We start from the raw sequence: 20,281 nt of genomic DNA, 5'->3' as shown, positions 1-20,281 counted from the left end.
CTAAGCTGCAGATATAGGATGTGGCATGCTAGGTCCAACACAATACATTAAAATGATTTTTTTTTGAAAGGTGAAGACAGTATTAAGGATTTCCATGGCCATTTGCATATTTTTGAAAGAAAATAATTTTAGCCTCTTAGTACTAGTATTATTCCAGCTGTCGTTATTAAGTTCTTTCTGCATAACTATGGAAGACGCAGAAAGCTCCCTTTCTTTTAGGCTTATAAAAATCCTCCTAAACTGGTTAATCTCTTCAGGTGGAAACCCAAGGCAAATGCTACGGTTTGGCTCAGAAAAACTGTCCAAATGTCTTATGTTTCCAAACCTTCCAAGTAATAACATTGCTTAGCGCAGAAAAATTGTTGCACTTTTTCCAGGTGCTTGCAAAATATTTTTGTCAGTCTGGTTAGTCACTGTAATAACCCCATGACATAGCTGGAGTCTAAGGTAGATGCCCCTTGGGGCAGAGGTAGAAGCTACCCCTTGGTTTGACCCTTTGGCATCTGCTCCTGGCTGTGGCCACAGGCCTCTGAGCATATATACTCCTAAACTTTCATCTCAACTCCTAAGCTAGCTTATGTCCTTGCTTTGTCAAAAAAAAAAAAAAAAAGTTGGCTGACTAGTAACGAGGAAGTATATGGTAACGAACTTGGAAAATTGCTTCCCGCAGTTCTTCAGAAGAAGTTGCTGTTGTGTGTAGAGTCACTGTAAAAACCTAAACTCCAGGGATAGACAGCCAGGCACATTTCAAGCAGCTCTGTTCTTTTGGCTTACCAACCTTTTGGCTGCTATTAGTGATTTAGCTGTGTGTGAGGGCCAAGGAGCTCTCTCTTTCTCCAAAGTTATATTTCTCCTCTCTTTGAAAGTTTGATCACTTCCCCCTGCCAGAACACGCATTTCCCACTTTGTTGTTTTAGGTTCATTCTCAATTCGCGTGACTCTGTATTAAGCTTGCCTTGATCTTCTGGATTCCTACTGTCCCTCAAATTTTCCAGTAAGGTGTCTACCCATACCTTGACCCTTCTGGTTCTGGTTTATTTTAGGAGTCGAAATGGAGCTTCATGCTTGGTTGTACGACTATACAGTTTCCCATTTTCAAGAGCGCAGATGCATACGTTTCTTTGAGACTGTACTCTTCAGCATTAAAGAGGGGACCCTTCATTGTAATCATTACCGAATGGATACAGTACTAATGGAACTTAATTGTTTCCACTAGATGGATCTCGGGTGTTTTTGGCAGCCAAAATGAAAATGATTCCAAATACCATCAAAGGGGCTTATAAGCACCCAGCATGCACAGAGTGTTTTGATATACAGTGGAGTGTTAATATCATTATCTCTCCTAATACAACATACGGTTACTTTAATCCTCTCCCGCCTCTGTGATCTTGGAAGATCCGACGGATAGAAGGCGAAGAATAAAACATTATATACAAGGAGACAAAGGGAGAATTAGTCCCCATCCTCTGAATGCGATTTTTTTTTGATAGTTTGAATGTTGGCTTCAAATATGTACCTTTATCAATACTGACTTCTGTATCTTCCACGCTAGTTTGAGTTTGTATGCGACATCAAACATACCTTTTCACACATGTTCTTTCCAGATTTTTTTTAACACTTACTTAGCAGTTTATAGAAGGAAGTGAATGATCTCCTCAAGCTGCTTACAAATTAAAAAAAAATCTGTGCTTATTAATTATGCAGGATTAGTCTAATTATAATTCAGCAAATTAATTAGCGACAGAAGGTGTTCTGAAACATTGGAGTACATTTGCATGTTAAATGGAGAGGCTAGTCTGTAATATATGTAAATTTATGCATGGCTTCATAGTTTAATTTAAAAATTTGCAGCTGCATATGGTATGGGAGCAGGTGAAAAGTCAGTTTTAGTTTAATGATGCTAACAAACATTGGATGGTGTCCTGTCTTAGCAAGAGAATGCACTCATATCTGCTAATCTACGACTCTGTCATAAGAATATAACATTACATAGACGCTCAAACTCAAGGTCATTAGTGAGTGGACCCAAAGGTGCAATAAGTAGAAAGCTAAAAACTGCAGAGAGAAAGCAATGATGGGAGAGACTCAAACTCTGAACTTTGTTCACCACTTTATCTGATAGTGCGTATTTGTGTCAGTCCACCTTGGTTTCGGGGAAAATCGCATTCCGGCCTGTGTAAAAAAAGGAGATCCTTTTTGTCTGACTGTTATCTACTCTGGCAGGTATAAAAGAGTTGTCCAACCTTGATTCCCTTTCCAAATATTCACATTTGCACTTCATTTCAATTTCCTGGAGCCGTGGGAAAGTTATTACCAAGTTATGAATTAATGGTAGGGTAGAGAGTTTTACACATTGGCCTCAACCATCTGGCAAAACAGTAAAACCAGCGGACCAGGCAGCAGCAAAGGGCTCTTGGTGTAATTGGTGTTCACTGCTCAGCCTAGCATAGATGAGCTTCACAGGGAGGGCAGAGCGCAGGGAGGGGGAGGGGGGCTGCACAGGGGGGAAGGGGCGCTAAGGAAATAGGACGGTGAGGACCCATTAAGCTGATGGCTGGCTAATAACTTCATTTCTCTCCTTCACCCGAGTAGTCGTGGCATTAGAAAGGGAAATAGATTTGTATTCCAATTCTGAAGTCTCATGGAAAGATGCTCCCTGAAGTCGGTCGGTAACACGCTCTGTTTCCCTCTGTCTTTTCTCCTTTTCTTGATCAGAAGGGAGAAGAAGGGATAGGGCCAAAGAGAGGACTTGGGTTAAAAGCAAAACAAAACAAACAAAAACACAGAAGGAAAAGATGGGACTGCGCACATTGCAAAGAGCCCTCCAAAGACGGTTTACCAGAACAATTGGAATTACAAACATGCTCTTCGTGTAGTGTTTCATTCCAATTCAAGCCCAAAGAGTTCAATTATTATTTTCATTAATGGTGTCAGATTCTCATCGGAGTGCAAAAACAAGGACTTTTCCTTGGAGATTTTTTCCCTACCAGCCTCATGTTGCCAAGTAATGGAATTCAGGAGAGTGAAGATGTCTGACTACAGAAAAAAAAAAAATCCCAACATATAACCCCAGGTCCTCAGAAACTATAGTGGGTTATTGGTCACAAGTAAGTGGAGAATCAAAGTGGGTCCCTGTTTTTATGTACCTCGGTGACAATTGCAAGTCAATTGTTTGCCACTTGAGCTATGGGAGACGTTCACTTCCAAAGAAATCATGAAATGAAGTCTATCGATACAGAGTCAGAATTACACAGCGGGGGAAGTCGCTCCCTCCTGATGCCTAAATGAATATAGCAGATCCACTCCCGAGGCAGCATGTTTGGGATCGAAGGCTCTGTTGCCACACTGAAATGCCACTTCCAGGAGCTTGTAATTGGAGTGAACACGGAATAGAATATGATTTGATGGGGCCTGCTGCCAGTTAGGAACCAAATGATTTTGCCTGGCCACAGTTTACTGAAGACAGTGATGAGGATCCTGACTCACTGTCTTCTCCTGTACCTCTTTTCCTGCAATCTGCTATAATAGATTTAATGGCATTTTCTTCCTTTTAAAATATCTCTCCTTAAAAATCAAAAAAAGAACTTTAATATTGGACAGATAAGCAATGCAGAGAGAATCATATTTGAATTTATGGCAACTCCCTCTGGTATAGTTTTGTTTGGAAAATGGGCCATTTTAAAAGGTGGTGGGGAAGAAGGGGCAGTTCAGGGGAGGGGAGCAGAAGCAGGCCTAGCAAAAGGTGAGGGAGCTAACTTACTATGTCCCAGCTCTTCAACCAAACACTTTGCATGGGTAACTATTCCTCACTACTGGCCTAGAGAATCACGTTATAGGAGGGAGAAACTGAATGTCCCTAATTTTTACAATAAATACTAAGCAAGCAAATAATAATAATAATGATGATGATGATAATGCAGAAGCCTTGGCATAATGTGGAAATGACTTGGAAGGGACGCCCCAATGAGCTGCCACATAAAAGACTGAAATTTTCTGCTGCCAAAGAAATTAACTTGCTGGTCTATTTAAAAATATCCAATGTAGGAGAGTCTCCTCTGTCCCTTGGGTAAGGCTTTCAAAATTTAGCTTGGTGACTTGACTCTCAAAAAATGTTTTCCAAGACTTAATTCAACTTCTTAGGTTGCACATTTGACTTCCAGCCCTTTTTTCTCTGTAGTCATGATGGACAAATGGTTTGGAATCTTCCTCATCCACTCAGGGCAATTTCGTACATTCTTTTTGTAGTGGCTCTTTGGGCCCTGTCATCTTTGGACCAGGTGGGTTCTTTAGACATCCCGTTTTCCAAAATCTTGATAGACTTGCTTATCTTTCTCTGCACACTCCAAAAGAGCTACCGGATTTCCAGAGAATGCAGGTCCTGATAGGAATGAGAGACATTTTTGTTTGCTTGCTTGTTTGGTTTTGTGACATGAAGAATGATTTCACTCTCATTTCCAGAGAGTAAAACGAAGAATGCAACATAATCCCCCATGTAGATCAATGAGGTTGTAGTTCCCAAAACAAAGAGCTGCTTGGCAGTGTGTCCTACCTTTTCCTTCAAAAGAAGCATGGCCGGGTTCCCACCAGAGCAATGTTCTTCCAAAAGTCAGACAAAGCAGAGTTCCCCTCCTAGCTCTTGCACTTATTAGCTGCTTGACCTTGGACAAGTGAGCTGACCTGTCTGAGTCTTGTTTAGCTCCTCTGTAGAATGGAGATGTTGATCCTCCTACTCTCAGAGGTGGATGGATTAAATGAAATCACACATGGCACATAATATGAAGTTAATGAAGGTGGATTCTTTGTTATTATAATCATCATCATAATTAATCTTTTAGCTATGGGAAGTTAGAGACATTGAGTATAGTTGTAAGTAAGAAAATTTAGTGCTTCAAAATTTTCTGTAAACTTACATTTTTTGGATCTGAGATGGCCTTTCATTGAAATAGTCTAAGTGAATAAGCTTTAGTGGTCATAAACCTCTTCCACAGGAATGTCTGTGGAGATGAAAGATTCTGTGCCTACTCTGTTCATGTATTTATATTTACATTTTAAGGGGTTGTTTAAATAAATGAATTACATAGAAAATCAGCTTATAAAAATGAATATTTGATTGAAACCTAAAGAAGCCAGTCAGTCAAGATTTTTAATTTATCTCCCCTTTCCATGGATCTTCTTGAACTTTTGTGCTGGCCTTCATCTTACCAAGCAGACTGCAAGTACGGAACATTCTCAGATGCCCCATTGTCAAAGTTCTTAAGGTGTAGCAAGAGCCAATGGGGAGTTTGACCTTCCAGAGTTTCTTAGTTTTTGTGGACTTTGGTGAGAGTCTTCACAAAGCCCTTGAAGCTTCAGGACCCTTACTTGGGCTGACACCTGAAACAATCAATAGGGCATGTTATCTTCCAGTGAAGCATAGGGCCCTCTGCTGCCCTTCACCTTACTTTGGCCGCCTGGATTTGGACTCTGTTGGAGGCTTTTGGGAGAGGAAAATATACTCTTTCTGTTGTAGGAAGGTTCAAAGAGGATCTCGCAGTTAAGACCTAGATTAAACCTGGAACACCATCATTTTGTTTTTTATTGGTCTCAAGTGGAAACCCAGCACTTAGAGGTTTCTCTACCTTCTAAAACAGAGTGAGCTGCCATGTTAGCTGCCCTGAATGAGAAAATGGCCCCAGGAGTGTGTCCATCCAGCATGACCCCTCACTCTACCTCGTCCCCCAAAGGACATAAGCTCAACAAGGCTGTGGGAGAGGAGAGACAACTGCTCATTTATTTCAAATATGATTTTATGATCCAGTCTATCCCTACATTTGATAGTTCTTAGAAATGGTATGAGTGTTCTAAGGGAAAGGAAGCACACACCAACAGTGTAAGCCAATTGTATTTCAATTTATTGGACTCCAGAAAAGGATGGTTAGTAGTTAATCCAGATAAAATGTGTCTTCCTCCAAAATCAATGGACTTAGGCCTTTAGACACCTACACAGTTTGTGAGGCTATTTGGCTTGGACTTCAGTGAGCCAGCCTGCTTATATGGCCATTGTGGCAGAGAGAGAGAACCAGATATAGTACCCTCTGCCCTTGGCTTTCGGAGAGTATGGGGGTGTTCTCATCTTCATGATGTGTAACATGTGACCATGGCATTGCAGAAATTATTCCCAGCATAGGCAGAATTAGATTTTTTAAGGGAATAAGTTTCAAAGTGAAAGGTATTTTACATATTATTTTGCATAGAGTAAGGTTCTGCCTAATGGTAGCTGTTACTAGTGCTAAGTTCACATTCTTTTGATACACATCCTTGTCTAATCTTTTTATTGAAAGAAGCTTTCGTGCTTTCCTCAACACTTTTTGTATTGCAATTTTTTAGAAGAAGACACTAGATCTTGGATCACAAATGGGAGTTGAATTGCATGACCTCCATCACAAATCTGGACAAAAGTTATGCTAGGTTTTATACTAGTCAGATCATTGGTTATAATTCTGGGATCTGGCATGAATACTAAGTAATTGCCCTTCCTTTGATTTAGAGACAACCACCCCACACCTGCCCCACTGCCTTCACCTCTGGACCTTGACTTTGCACCCTATTTGTGCCAACTAGTTTGAATCTCGGTTTCTGTTTGGAATGGCCTCAGAACAAGTCTAGACCCACCTAGGAACTCTCATTCTATTCTTGAACAGTGTTCCCAGAGATTGAGAGAGAAAGAGATTTCTGGGTTGTTGAAAAGTGCCCTGAGAACTTAAACCCATATTCAGGGGTCTCCAGATTCCTCTCAGAATTGGAAAAAGCATATTTTGAATAGTTTGGTTGTGTGCTCCATGAGGGTAAAGATTTGGTCCATCTTCTTTGCCATCCAGAACCTTTGTGGAGCAAACTATATACACTATGATTGATCAAATGGGTAAATAAATCAATTCAGCAGGGATTTTCATTAATAGGCATTTACTCCCATGCAACTGCCTTTTACCTAGTGTTTTCCTCTTGGGATGCTATGGTCCACTCACTCTTCAAGAAACCAGAATCCTTCATGTTGTTCTTTTTCTCCTTCCCATCCTCTATCTCTCTCCTCTCCTCTCCTCTCCTCTCCTCTCCTCTCCTCTCCTCTCCTCTCCTCTCCTCCTCTCCTCTCCCTCTTCTCTTTCTTTCTTTCTTTCTTTCTTTCTTTCTTTCTTTCTTTTGGACCATTTTTTTGAATTTTTAAAAAACAGCTATATTGAGGTATAATTTACATATGATAGAGTTCACTTATTTAAAGTGTACAGTTCAATAGCTTTTAATATATTCACAGAGTTGTGCAACCATCGCCACAATCTAATTGGTTGAGGAAGCATAGACTGCCAGATGGAACTTGCTGTGAGAAGGACCCAGGTTCAGATCCTTGTTTCTGCCACTTACAAGCTGTGTGATCTTGGTCAACTTTTTAAAATTTTTGGTGACTTTGTTTTCCTAGCTGTGAGATGATTCATCAGAATTCATTAGTAAAGCTGTTGTAAGAAAAAAAAAATGACACACTGTATGGGAAGCACCTAGCTCAGGGCATGGCACAGAGTAGACACTTGGCAAACTTTCTTTCCCTCCCCTCTGTGACCCCTGAACCTTTCAGCTACTGGACCAGCATAGGATGGTGAGAGGGGATAGAGATGGCTCTGATCAGTGATGTTCCTGAGCCACATTCTGCCTCAGAAGCATGTAGAAGGGAGCCTAAGATAATGGTCACTCAACAGTTTGCCTGCCAAGCCCTGGGGAACTGCCTGTTCAGACCAAGGCATCACTCAAGATGCCGCACGGTCCACCAACCAGCTGTCTCTGCTTATTCCCCGCCCCCCCTCAGAGCAGGGGGTTTGACCTATCTCTCAGAAAACCCTATGTACACCCCACTTGGACTACAGTAAATCATGGTCTTTTTTGTCTTCAGTGGTTTTTTTCCATCAGTGTAGCCATTTCTGGAGGCCTCTCAATTCTACATACTTTTCTTTGCCATCATAGATATTAATATTGGAAGAACCCTAGAGATAAGCTAGTTAAAACCAGTTGAATGGACTGAGACCCAGAGAAGTGAGCTAACTTGCTTACATAGTTGGAACAGGTCAAGACTAGAATACTGTCAGCATGTAATAAATATCTGTGGGGTGAAGAAATGCCATTTGGTACATTACGTCACCTCAGCTGACCTAGGAGCCAGGTTGCAATGTGCTGGGTTGAGTTCACATTTGGATCCCACCTCTCTCTTCCCCTGTATCTTGAGAACAAGGATAATCCTTGTTAGTTGTTGGTGTTCCCTCCTAAGGAATGAGATGAGAAACCTTGCAAAGTGTACTGCGCTAAGCCGTTCTAGTATTTATGTAGTCAACATTGTTCGGGGAAAGTGGAAATAACTTCCATCCTGATGAGAATCTGCACGTTTAGTCTGAATCTTGTAATTCATTTGGGTTTCCCGTTTCTGAGTGCAGAGCATTGACATTTTCCAGACAGCTCTGGCTTCGGAGGGATCCAGACCCAAGGGATTTGTTCCCTGCAAGTCACCCTGTGGTTAATGGATGGTATAGTTAGTCAAGGGTTCTGTATCAAGCCCCTGAGCATGGTGGGTGGAGGGGGTGGTAGGGAGGTGGAAGACAGCAGTAAAAGGAAGAGAAAAAATTGGAGATATCAGTAAACCCCCGAATTCCTTTCAATTAATGTTTAGGCTCACATATAAAATATGATTTCTGGAGCTAGCCATTTAGAAGCAGCCATACCTTCTTTTAGGAAGTCCTATACAATCTAAGAGAATTTTTTTCTCTCTCTCTCCTCATGTATCCCTCTCACCTCCACCTCTCTCTTCCCCTTTGTGAATGGAAAAATATTATCTTCAGTGTTCAGGGGGCCGGTTACAAATTACAAACTCAGTCCCCAGGCCGACAAAGGAGTCAAAACTTCCCACCCGAGGAACTGATAAGGGTCCTAATTGAAACTGAATCGACCCTTTCAGCAGGCCCCTTGTTTCCCTAAATCAATTTGATTCCACGTAAACATTTATTTCTTCTGCACTTTTGCACCTACCACACCAAGCATATAATAATGCCTTCACGAGCATTAATGTTTTCACCAGATACGTTTTAGAGGAAGGGTCAGGTAGGTAAGGGAAAGTATAGCACACAGAGGGTGTGCACTATAAGGAGACCGGTCAAAGCAAAACTTTCCCCAAATCAAGGACTGAGTAGCAAAGAGCACTTGATTTGGTGATAGGAGGGGAAAAAGGTATAAATCACTCTCGGGGGCGTTGGAGGACAAATGCAGTGTGGGAGTGGGGGCTGCTGTTTGGAAGGAGACTCGAGTGAGAAAAAAAGCAAGTTTTAAGCATATCATGAGAGCATCTCCGTGCATTGTGAGTGGCTGTAGCTGTGTCTTCTGGGAAGGTACAAGTGCAAGAACGTTTCCCCTTACAAAAATAAAATGTTTGCATTCTGATCAACCTCTGATTCCTACGGGCAGACATTTCCCTGCACTTTGGGAAGCAAAGGCAGGTTGTGAATTTGAACACTGCAGAAAGCAGTGTGGAGCAAAAGGAAAAAAAAAAAAAAGCTGTGTGGTGGAGTATTTGCACTGCCCTGTCCTCCGGATAAAGACCCTGATACTTTCATGGCACAGGTTGTGCCTAACCTCCCACCCCAGCAAAGATTAAAAGAGGGAAGTTAAAAGCAGATGTTACAACATAAAGAAAACAAATTCAGCTGTTATTTCCAAATTCACACCCCATCTTATTCATAAATAGGGGTCGGGAGCACTTGGCCAAATATTTTCAGCAAATCTAGAGTAAAAGAGCCTCAAATACAGAAACCATCTTGAAGAACGCAGTTCCTATTCTCCCCTCCTTTATCATTTACTGTTTATCTTTCCATCAGGTTTTTTTTCCCCCTTTAAGTGCTAAATACAATTAGCTGGAGCGCTAATTCTTTTGTGTGATTCTTAAAAAAAATAAAAGTAAACAGAAGGTCACCATGAGAGCATCTCACCAGCCGTTGCTTTAAAATAGAATTTTTGGAAGCATTGTTGATTTCTACTTATTTTTGTTGGTAAATCCTGGGGAAAAAATGTATATCTTTTCCTTTAAAGTTCTAATTCAAGGCATGGATGTGAGAGTTCTGGAGGGACTTTGGGACTGCGGTAAAATTTCGTTGTCATAGTAACAGAAAGGGAAATAGGCCTAGCTCACCTGGGACTTTAACACTGCAAAAGCTGGATTTTTTTTTTTTTAAGGAAAAGGACTCTGCAAGTGAGATAAATGAAAAACTTACTGTGTTTTGAAACAAAATCCCAAACATTAAATAGGTAAATGGCTGAAAAGGCCACCTCTGCCATTTCTCTGAGTTGATGTAGTTTTCTGATTAAAGATGCCCAATTTTAAAATTGCACAGATAGTTTTGCACAGAGACTCTTGGCTTAAAAATATGCCTTATGATGAATGATAAGCTCAGATCATTATTTGGTGCTTCTGTACTTCTCTGGATAATCTACGGAAGGTCTGAGAGTACATTCACACTTGTTATGAGTCATAAAAACCCCAACGTAAACCTGCACAGACTGATCTGCCTCTGGATGGCAACGTACTGTTTTCTGATTTTATGTACATTGGCTAAAAATATCAGGGGCCCTTTTGTGTGCGAGGGTATACGTGTGAGGTGTGTGAGCATGAAGGTGTGTGTGGCCAGCGGAAAGCCACGTGCGTGAGAAACCCTGCGATTCTGGGTGAAGTCATGCCATTTTTTTACCCAGGAGCGAGACATTTTTGCACGGCAGGAGTCACTGCTGCTTGGGAAGCCTTAGTTTTGGGAGACAGAGTGCCCTTGCAACTCGGGGGGCCGCTCTACAAACCAGAGCCCCGCTTGTGAACCGCTTCACAATCCTCAATGGTGGTGGAGCAGGCGTGTGATTGCAAACATCCAAATTTGCAAATTGCACAGGGTCAGGGGTGTTCTTTCCCAGGCAGGGCCGGCTGAAATTCCCCAGACTTGAAACACAATCACTTTCAAATCAAATCTAATAGAATGCAGATCTATTTTCTCCTAAAAAATGTTTACTCCAAAATGTAACACATTGCTTTCTCTTTGCAGATTCTTTCTAAAATTCTTCCTCAAGTGCAATCAGAATTGTTTGAAAACAGCAGGGAACCCGAGGGACATGAGACGGTTTCAGGTAAGGGGCCTGCAGTTCTTCCCTGTGAAATAAGTCATCGTGGTTTCTCTCTCTCTAGCACTTTCTTTTTCTTCTTTTCTTTTTTCTTTTCTTTTCTTTTCTTTTTTCCTTTTCTTTTCTTTTCTTTTCTTTCTTTTCTTTTCCTTTCCTTTTCCTTTTCCTTTCCTTTCCTTTCCTTTCTTTCCTTTCCTCTTTCTTTCTTTCTTTCTTTCTTTCTTTCTTTCTTTCTTTCTTTCTTTCTTTCTCTCCCTTCCTTCCTTCCTTCCTTCCTTCCTTCCTTCCTTCCTTCCTTCCTTCCTTCCTTCCTTCCTTCCTTCCTTCCCTCTTTCTTTCCCTGAGAACACATTATTCACCGATGCTGCTAACAATAAAGATAACTCTAAATGATAACCCTCATCCCATAGCATTGAGAGTTTCTGCATTTTGTAGTGTTTAGGCTTCTCGCCTCTGTTGCTGTGGCCCCAGGGGAGGGCACCAACCCATGCTGGAGATTTGATTTTAAGCCCTCGGGCTGCCCTTCGCACACACAGCTGCCCACAGCAGGAACCGTGTTCTTGATATCCAGCCACCTTGGGATTTTTCAAAGCAGCTTCTCTGTGCTTTCTGCAAGCAACAGCCTCTTCCCTTCCTTCGCCACCGATTAACTATTCAGTGGTCTCTCCTGGAGTCTTTGGGAAAGCAGCAGCCCAAGCAGCCGTGGTCACTTTAAGATCGCAGCATGACAACAAGACCCACGGGACAGTGACCCAGCTGCCTGGCAGTTAAATCTGCCACCGGTTTCATCACCCTTGCCACTGATGTACTGAGGATACGAGCTAATAAAAACACAGAGAGAGGCAAAGTGTGTCAGGTTGGAGATGAGAGGAAGTGCCGGCCCCCTTGGCCCCTTCCTTAATCTTTGAGGGACCCATAGTTAATCCGCCAAAAGGCTTTCCTGCCATTCCCAGACCCCGTCGAAATACATAGCACCCGCTTCCCTGTAGAAAAATGGGAAACATGTTCAACAATAGCATTCAAGCTTGAGACTTACAAAAAAAAAAAAAAAAAAGTCTGGCAGCAACCGGGATGGATGGGGATTATTAGACTCCTGTTTTAGGTGAGGATGGTGAGGTTCTGGGGGTTCCGTACCTCACCTCTCATCGCAGGTAGGGTCCATCTGATCAAACCCCTTCCTCCAGACCACGAGTTTGCACCGTGGACAGCTGCTGAGTGGATGGCCTTGCTGTCGACTTTTTGAAATTCTTAATAATTTGTGGGCAAGGGGTCGCCCACATTCATTTTGCACTGGCCTGCACGGTATCGTGGCTGCTCCCGCCTGCCACTCGGAGAGCCTCGGGACTTAGGGACAGAGTCCTTCAGGAGTTAACACAGGAGGTGGGTGCACACTTTGCAAAAAAAAAAAAAAAAAAAAGTCTTGTCATTTCTTTTTTTTTCCCCCCCACCATGTCGGGTCATCAAATGGTCTTGCTGGCACAGGGACATTTTTTGTTAGTTATCTAACATGATCACCAGCCTCCCTTAAAAAAGTCAAACCCCTCTTCTGTGGCACACAGATTTCCCCCTGCTGTATAGTATGAAGACAAACAGAAATAGAATGAGCTTTCTTGGGGACTGTACAAGGTGGAAGTTTCTGGTGTTCTGTGTTCCAAATGCAAATGGAAATAACATGAATGCAAAAAAAGGTTCAAGATTCAAAAGAATTCCAAAGTACCTTGATGACCCAAGCTCGGCTTTCACATCCCGAAGAAACAGAGATAGGAAGAGAGGTTGGTAGTGTGTGGACTCCTATCCCTTATTCTCCACCATTACTTCCAAAGAGTTTTAAACTTGAGAATACTCATATACATTTGAAGAGGCTTTTAAAAGAATGTCTTGTCATTTTATTTTGGAAACGTACTCACTAAGCAAGGGCATGATCATGTTTCCTATGCTGCTTCTGTTATTTACTAAGTGAGGGTTTCAATGTGCCTGAGCTTTTAACAGGATTAGAATAAATGTTGCTAACAGAGTGGAATAAATCTTAAAATGATGGGAGATTCTCACCCAACGTGTAAATATTTGACTTCTGCAAAGAAAGAGACTTTTTAAAAAAATTTGTAGATTCTAATTGTCTTATTTTGGGGTTAGAGCTGAAGTTAATTGGCAAATTTTTTTTGATATTTTTTATTGAGGTAAAATGCATATAACATATCTTAACCATTTTAAATTGTGCGGTTCAGTGACCTTTAGTATATTCACAATGTTGTGCAACCATCACCACTCTACAATTCCAGAACATGCTCACCATCCCCAAACGAAACCCCATACCTCCCAATTCCCTTTTCTCCCCACCAACTGACAACCACAAATCCACTTTCTGTCTCTGGATTTTTGTATTTGGGACATTTCATCTGATTGGACTCATACAACAATGTGGCCTTTTGTATCTGGTTTCTGTCACTTAGCATCATGTTTTCAAGGTTGAGCCACATTGAAGTCTGTGTCACTACTTCATTCCTTTTTAGGGTGGAGTAATATTCCACTGTAAAAATGTACCACATTTTATTTATCTATATGTCAGTTGAGGGACACTTGGGTTGTTTCTACTTTTAAGCTTTTATAAATAATGCTTCTATGAACATTTGTGTACAAGTTTTTTGGTGTGTGAACATATGTTTTCAATTCTCTTGAGTATATATCTAAGAGTAGAATTTCTGAGTCATATGTTAACTCTATCTTTAGCTTTTTGAGGAACTGCCAAACTGTTTTCTACAGTGGCTGCATCATTTTATATTCCCATCAGTAATGTACAAAGGTTCCAATTCTTCATCTTTGCCAACACTTGTTGTTTTCTGGGCTTTTTAAATTTGTTTTTGTTTTAAATTCTAGCCATCCTGTGAGTGGTATCTCACTGTGGTTTTGATTTGTCTTTCTCTAATGACTAATGGTGGAGAACATTTTTTTCACGTTCTTATTGACCACTTATTTATATGTCTTCTTTGGAGAACTGTCTATTATAATCCTTTATTCATTTTTAGATTGGGTTATTTGTCTTTTTATTGTTTAATTGTAAGAGTTTTTTTTTTATATATTTGGGATACAGGCCCTTATCAGATAAGTGATTTGCAAACAGTTTTTTCCTATTCTATTAATGTCTTGACTCTCATGATAGCATCCTTTGATGTAAAAATAATTGATGATTTTTATACTGTGCTTAGATTCCATTAATAGTATAAACTTCAATGAATACTCTTTACCTGGAGAAGCCTACTATGGAGAAAGTCTTGCCTATGTGCATTGATGGTCAAGTGAGAGACTTGGAGCAAGTTCAAAATATGAAACCAAACTAGATATTGTAGTGATGGGAGGAGTGATCTGAAGGAATGGTAACTTAGGAATTTCTGAAATACATATCTTATTCAAAATGACAAAGGTAATACTTTTATGACAAAGGTAATACTATACAGATAGTTGCTTCATTCCTCCATTTTGTTATATATGATAAATCAAACATTTAATCTGAAGCATTTTTTTGGTGTAGATATGCTCTGAATAGAATAGAAATATGAAATTTTTCTTACCAAGTCATGAATCCAACTAAATTCCCTCTTCTCTCCTACCTCTCTTCTTTGCCCTGTCCCCAAAACAGTCATGGAACTTGGATTCTTTTTCTCAAAATGACCAAATGAGAACATGATCATTATATTAATTTTTCTTCTAGGCTGAAACAAACCTCTTAATTCAGCTCAAGTCCTAAGTATCTCGGACATATATAAATACATATGTCTATTTATCAAAACACAATAGGTTTTAATCCTTTTTTGGCTCAGATCCTTTGGAGAATTTGATGAAAGCTATAGATTCTGTTGCCACAAAAAGCTACTGTTAAACCAAGTTTTGCTTAGAATGTCAGGTGTTCCCAAACCTCTTGAAACACCTCTTAGGATTCCATGGTCCCTCGACATAAAGAAATGAAAGTCATCTACCAAATGGGCATCCCCTATGTAATATAACCCTTACAAAGGGCATCAGTCCACTTGGGAGTTCCCTGATAATCTTCCCACTTTCTTATAAATACCATCTCTTCCCAGGTGATGCCTGGATCCATAGCCTCAGGCCTCACCCTTCTCTGGAACTGCAGAAATTCCTCTCTACCTTCTTCCTGGGTATCTTTCCTTGGGTTATTAATGAGCACCTGTTCACAGCAGAACTCAATACTTACTCTCTGGATCCGTGCTCTCATTTATTGGTGAAGTGTCACTTCCTCCTCTTAAGTATCTGCTAAATCTAACTGCAATAAGGTCTCTGATTCTTCTCCTTCCTTGTTCAGTCAAAGTTATCTTTTAAAACATGTTGCTCCTCTGCTTGAAATATAACTACCTACTATCTGTAGATGAAAGCTCAGATTTTGAAAGGTGTGGCTGGTTAGTATCTTTGTCCCAGCAGTACTCCTGCCATGCACATTTTCTAGGATTTCCATATACCCACCACTCACTAGGCACACTTCACTGATTTCTAGTACATGGAATATTACTTGAACTTTCCACACATTTGCTTCTTTGCCTGAGAACCCTTCGCCCCTCCCCAATTTGTGACTTTGTGACTTACTCATGTTTCAATGCCTGAATGTCACCTTCTTTGTGAGGCATTTTCTGACTCTTCCTGACAGACTTGTTGGCTCCTTCTTCTGTGCCATAATACCATTCTCTACATGCTTTTGTTATACCACCAATCATATTGTCTTGCCATTATTGTTCATATAAGAGACTGTGCTGCTTGAGGGTAACGATAGGTTTTTTTAATGTTTGTGTTTCTCCCTGATGCCTAGCATAACCCTGGCCATTGTGCAGAGCTCAATAAATTGTTATTAAATACCTTTTTTTTAAAAAAAAAAAAGAGAAGGGGGAAAAGTGAAGGAATAAAGGGAAAAAAGAAAAGATTTCTGTGGTCCCCAAAGTTTCTAAATCCATGGGCCATACAGATACAGAAAATCATTTCTGCCCTTCTTGAGACAGAACAATTGGGTGAAACACCCAGAATAACAGCTCAGTGAAAAAAAAGAAAGAAATTCATGTCTCGTTTAAGTTGACAGGCCTATTAAGACACAATGGACCCCATTTATTTCTCTACACTATGGGTAGAGAGAAGGCAGTTGGAAATCTGGAAGAAAAGCAAGCCAAGACAAGGAGAAGTCAAACATGTTGTCATTTCCCACATTCATAGTCTAAAACACCAAAGTTGGTAACAATTAGGGTAGATGTTGCCCAATCATCCTCAGAGATAGGTTGACTGGGTCTGCTCTGAGTCACAGTGAAAACATAGATGCCCGCATTCATTTCTTCATTCACCCAACCTATATTGTTGGGGAAATTCTGTGTGCCAGGAACTATCCTAGGTGCTAGAGATACATCAACAAATAAAGAGGATATAATTCATTGCCCTCGAGGGACTTACCTTCCAGTGGGGAGATAATGAGAATATGATAAATGAGTGATTCACATAGCTTTAATTCTGCTTCTCTGTGGTCTACAAGGAACCTGCCTAGAAGTACAGGGCCCAGAATGAAGCCAGTTGTCTTTATGCTGACTGCCAAAACTCAGTGGTGTTGGTCATGGGTGGCTTGGTGAAATCTAAGTGAGACCTACCATTATAATAATAGTAAATGTGGATGCTCTTCCAAATAGCTTTCAAAGTTTTCCACGGTATCAGCTATAACAGGACACTCATGTCTGCAGACCACTAACTTATTTGACATTGGGAACGTTAAAGACCCGGGTGCCAATTATTTCCTCTTGCCTCAAGAGGACTCTGTTTTATATAAGCATGATCACTGTAGAGGGCTGGGGTATCTTCCATCGTGTGAGTAGCACCAACTTGCCCATTGTCATTCTGGAGTTAGTTAGTGCCTTGACACATCTCTAATCCTAGAATAATTTTAAATAAACTCCTCATTTACAAACTTACAGCTTTCACGTAGTTAGGATAAAGATCCCTACTGCCATTTGCTGAACTTTTCTGAGTGACTCTTGTGTTCTCAGGTTTGCCCCTAAATTTTTCCATTTTTAGATTAGGTCCACCAAAGTAATCACACTTATTCTAGGGAGAGGACAGAGAAATATATCCAGACAGGTCTTGCCATCTGCTGCCTTGAGACATAAAAGGTCAAGATATATAGATGGGCACACGCATACATTTGTAATGAAAGAAAAGTTATCTTGGGAGCCAGATTGGGAAGGATATCAGCACTGAGTTGATTTCTGTTTGTTTCTAGGATCTTCACACAATCCCAGGATGGGCCTGCCAGAAGGGGATTTTGAGGGGTACTTGGAGGGGATGAGGGAAAGGGTTGTGCCCTAGCAGGTCTGTTGGACCTCTGAGGAAGAGAAAAGCAATACACGGTGGTGGGGAGAAGGGAGTAGAAGACGTAAAGATCTCTATCAGGATGAAGAAAGAAAGTGAGGCTGTGTGAACACCAACTGGCATCACTGGGGTAGCTGGATAATGTGAGAGGCCGAGGGCCCGGATGCAGCCACTGCACAGGAACAATGGGGAAATTAACGTGGATGACAAAGACACCCAGTCCACACAGCTGGGCGTTAGCCTCTAGTCTCTTTGAATGATGCCGGAGCAAAGGGCAGGGCTACTCATGTCTTGGAACAGGGCCAAGATCCATCCAACAAACCCTTATGATTTCTTAAACCCTCAGTTCTTATATAAAACTTTTTAATGGCACCACCATCTATTTTCCTTAAATAAAAAATGTTGAATGTTTCTCTCACACCCATTGAAGAGGGAAACGAGAGTTTAAATTAACTCCAAATGGTAAAAATTTAATACAGCTCCAGCTGCCTGCAGGTTTCTTCAGTTCAAATCTTTCAATTCAAGAGCTACTCCAGCTGCTCTGTGATCTCATGTGCCATTTGAAGATTGTTGTGCTACCGAGCAGCAGTTTTTAAGCTCATAATGAAAATCACTTGACTTATGGCCTCTCTAATCAACAGGTGAGTCCATTATCTGGTGGTAAAACAAACCAGATAGTCTGAGAAATAATAATTATCTATTCGGAGTCAGAAAAAACTCCCAACTTTCTGAGGGTTTGAGGATATTTCCGGCAGTCCAGAAAGTTTGGGGAAGGCTTTCTGTGGGTTACATCAAGCTTTTCTGTGTTTCACAGGATACCCTTCTGCTACCCCACTCCGTGTCTTTTGGTATCTCAAATGCAGATAAGAATCAGGATGATAAAAACTTTAACCAATCGACGTAGGGAATGTGTTTTGAGTTATTCAAGGAAGAAAAGAGGGGGACGTAATAGCAAGAAGCTGCCTGTATAACTTTTGGGAAAGGGCATGTCAGATTTCAGTTAGGTGGAAACAAAGCTTACATGCTTCAACATTTAGGAGACTCAGATTTGGGCTCTGAAATCTACCTCTGAACACATTCCAGAACAGTCAGATGCAGAACTCCCTGGAAAGCAAAGCTTTCATAGTTTAGCAGTAAGAATATATAGATTTTGTAGCTGCTTATGGGGACTATGTGCTCCTGGTTTTTGGTGGACGACAGGTGATTCATGAGGTCCCTGAGGGGGCAGAGTTTGGTGGAAGAGAATGGCCCAGCCAAGTCAAGAACTGCATCAAATACGTTAAGGCTCCCCTGTGGCTCTCAAAATGTTTGCTAGTAAAATACTGCCCTTGGCTATAACCATCCCACTTGGCATATGTTTTAGATGGGAAAAGCAATGGGTTCAGTGGAATAAAAGGGAGGGTAGATGTAGCAAGTGTCTATGACCTTAGAGATGGGGGAAATTTAGTTGTAAAGCAGGCTCCCTGATGACATGAAAGACTGGTTTAAAAAAATTGCCACTTGATTTTTGTACAGTCAACTGTTTTTTTTTTAAAGGCTCTTAATAGATGGCCATCCTAAGCCAAATTTGCAAAATATGCCAGTGGAAACAGTCTTCAGCATGCTACTGCACTTATGCCAATTAGATTTTTTTTAAGTGCCAGAATAATGATTTCAGTAAGCTCAAGTTGTATAACAAAACTTTTTCAATTCTTTGAGGCCTATCTCAAATCTCATTTCCTTGATGAAAATGTTGGTCACTGCCTTCAGTTCAGATTAATTTTTCTCACCTTTGGGTTCTTGGAGTATACAATGGCCACACAATTTAGACCTTAATTATACATTACTATATGGCCATCTTTTCTGATTATGTGCAGTGTTTGTTATGCTTCATCAACCACCTGGAAGCCCTCAAAGTAGTGGCAATGTTTTTTTCTGTAAGTCTCCATTGCATGTAGCAGTAGGGTATTGCTGGGATGTCACTGGCAGTATCAACAAATACCTCTAACTGATTGAAATATAGGGCTGTCTTCTTACTTAAAAAAGTGTCTTCTCAGGAGTTATGTCATTAATACCATGATTCCCCCCATCCCTTGGTGTGAGCAGCCCCACAATGCCCCACATCTGTCTCAACAGCAATCAACTTGATGTTCTCTCATTTGGCACTTGATCCTTAACTGAACAGAAAATTTAGCCTTAGGGAATATGAAACAACAGTGATTGCTAAGAATTCTGGGAATTCCTTACCAAAAAAAAAGATGACAAAATCCATACTTGCGGGGTAGGTGTTTAAAGGTAATTTTGGAGACCCTGGAGTCCAGTAACGAAGAAGAATCTAGGCTTTAAATCTGGTTTGAAAATACGACGTGTGCCAAGAATAAAGTGGTGGGGAGAAACAATTCGCAGTAGCCAGTTGTTTGTTGGTAGCCTGGGTTGACTTAATGGAGGCTTAGACAAAATTGTTTCATCAGAGTCCCCTTGTTGAATGTGAAAATTAGCCAGTGTATAAAAACACCAACAGAGTATTTTTTTCTCATTGATATGGACTCCAGACTTGGTTGCCCACCACAACCAGAAGTCTGTCTTGCTTTTCTCTTTTCCCTTTAATGGTCTCTATGTCTCTTTCCTCCTACCACAGGTGGAAAATAAAATCCCACATAATAGTTACACTTTGGGAAAGCTGAAATAACATATATAGCAACTGAACAGTTATAAGGGAAAAGCACATCATGAATTTAATTCCATTTCCAGATGTAAAATGTCATAAAGAATTTTTTTCCATACTTGGCAA

General features: G+C 40.8%; 1 protein-coding gene across 2 annotated transcripts in view; it reads left to right on the top strand.

Moving 5' to 3' along the window:
* Window positions 1-20,281, top strand: part of EBF2 (EBF transcription factor 2) — a 191,789-nt gene that overhangs the window by 123,090 nt on the left and 48,418 nt on the right. For both annotated transcript variants that reach the window (XM_055300713.1, XM_055300712.1), the window contains one exon: window positions 11,091-11,172. In XM_055300713.1, coding sequence (XP_055156688.1) covers window positions 11,091-11,172 — 82 coding nt within the window. The remainder of the gene's footprint in view (window positions 1-11,090; window positions 11,173-20,281) is intronic.

Source organism: Nyctereutes procyonoides, unplaced genomic scaffold, assembly GCF_905146905.1.
Source record: "Nyctereutes procyonoides isolate TBG_1078 unplaced genomic scaffold, NYPRO_anot_genome, whole genome shotgun sequence".
NCBI classification, from domain to species: Eukaryota; Metazoa; Chordata; class Mammalia; order Carnivora; family Canidae; genus Nyctereutes; species Nyctereutes procyonoides.
The sequence above is the reverse complement of the archived record's forward strand: the minus strand, read 5'-3'. Positions and strand labels throughout refer to the sequence as shown.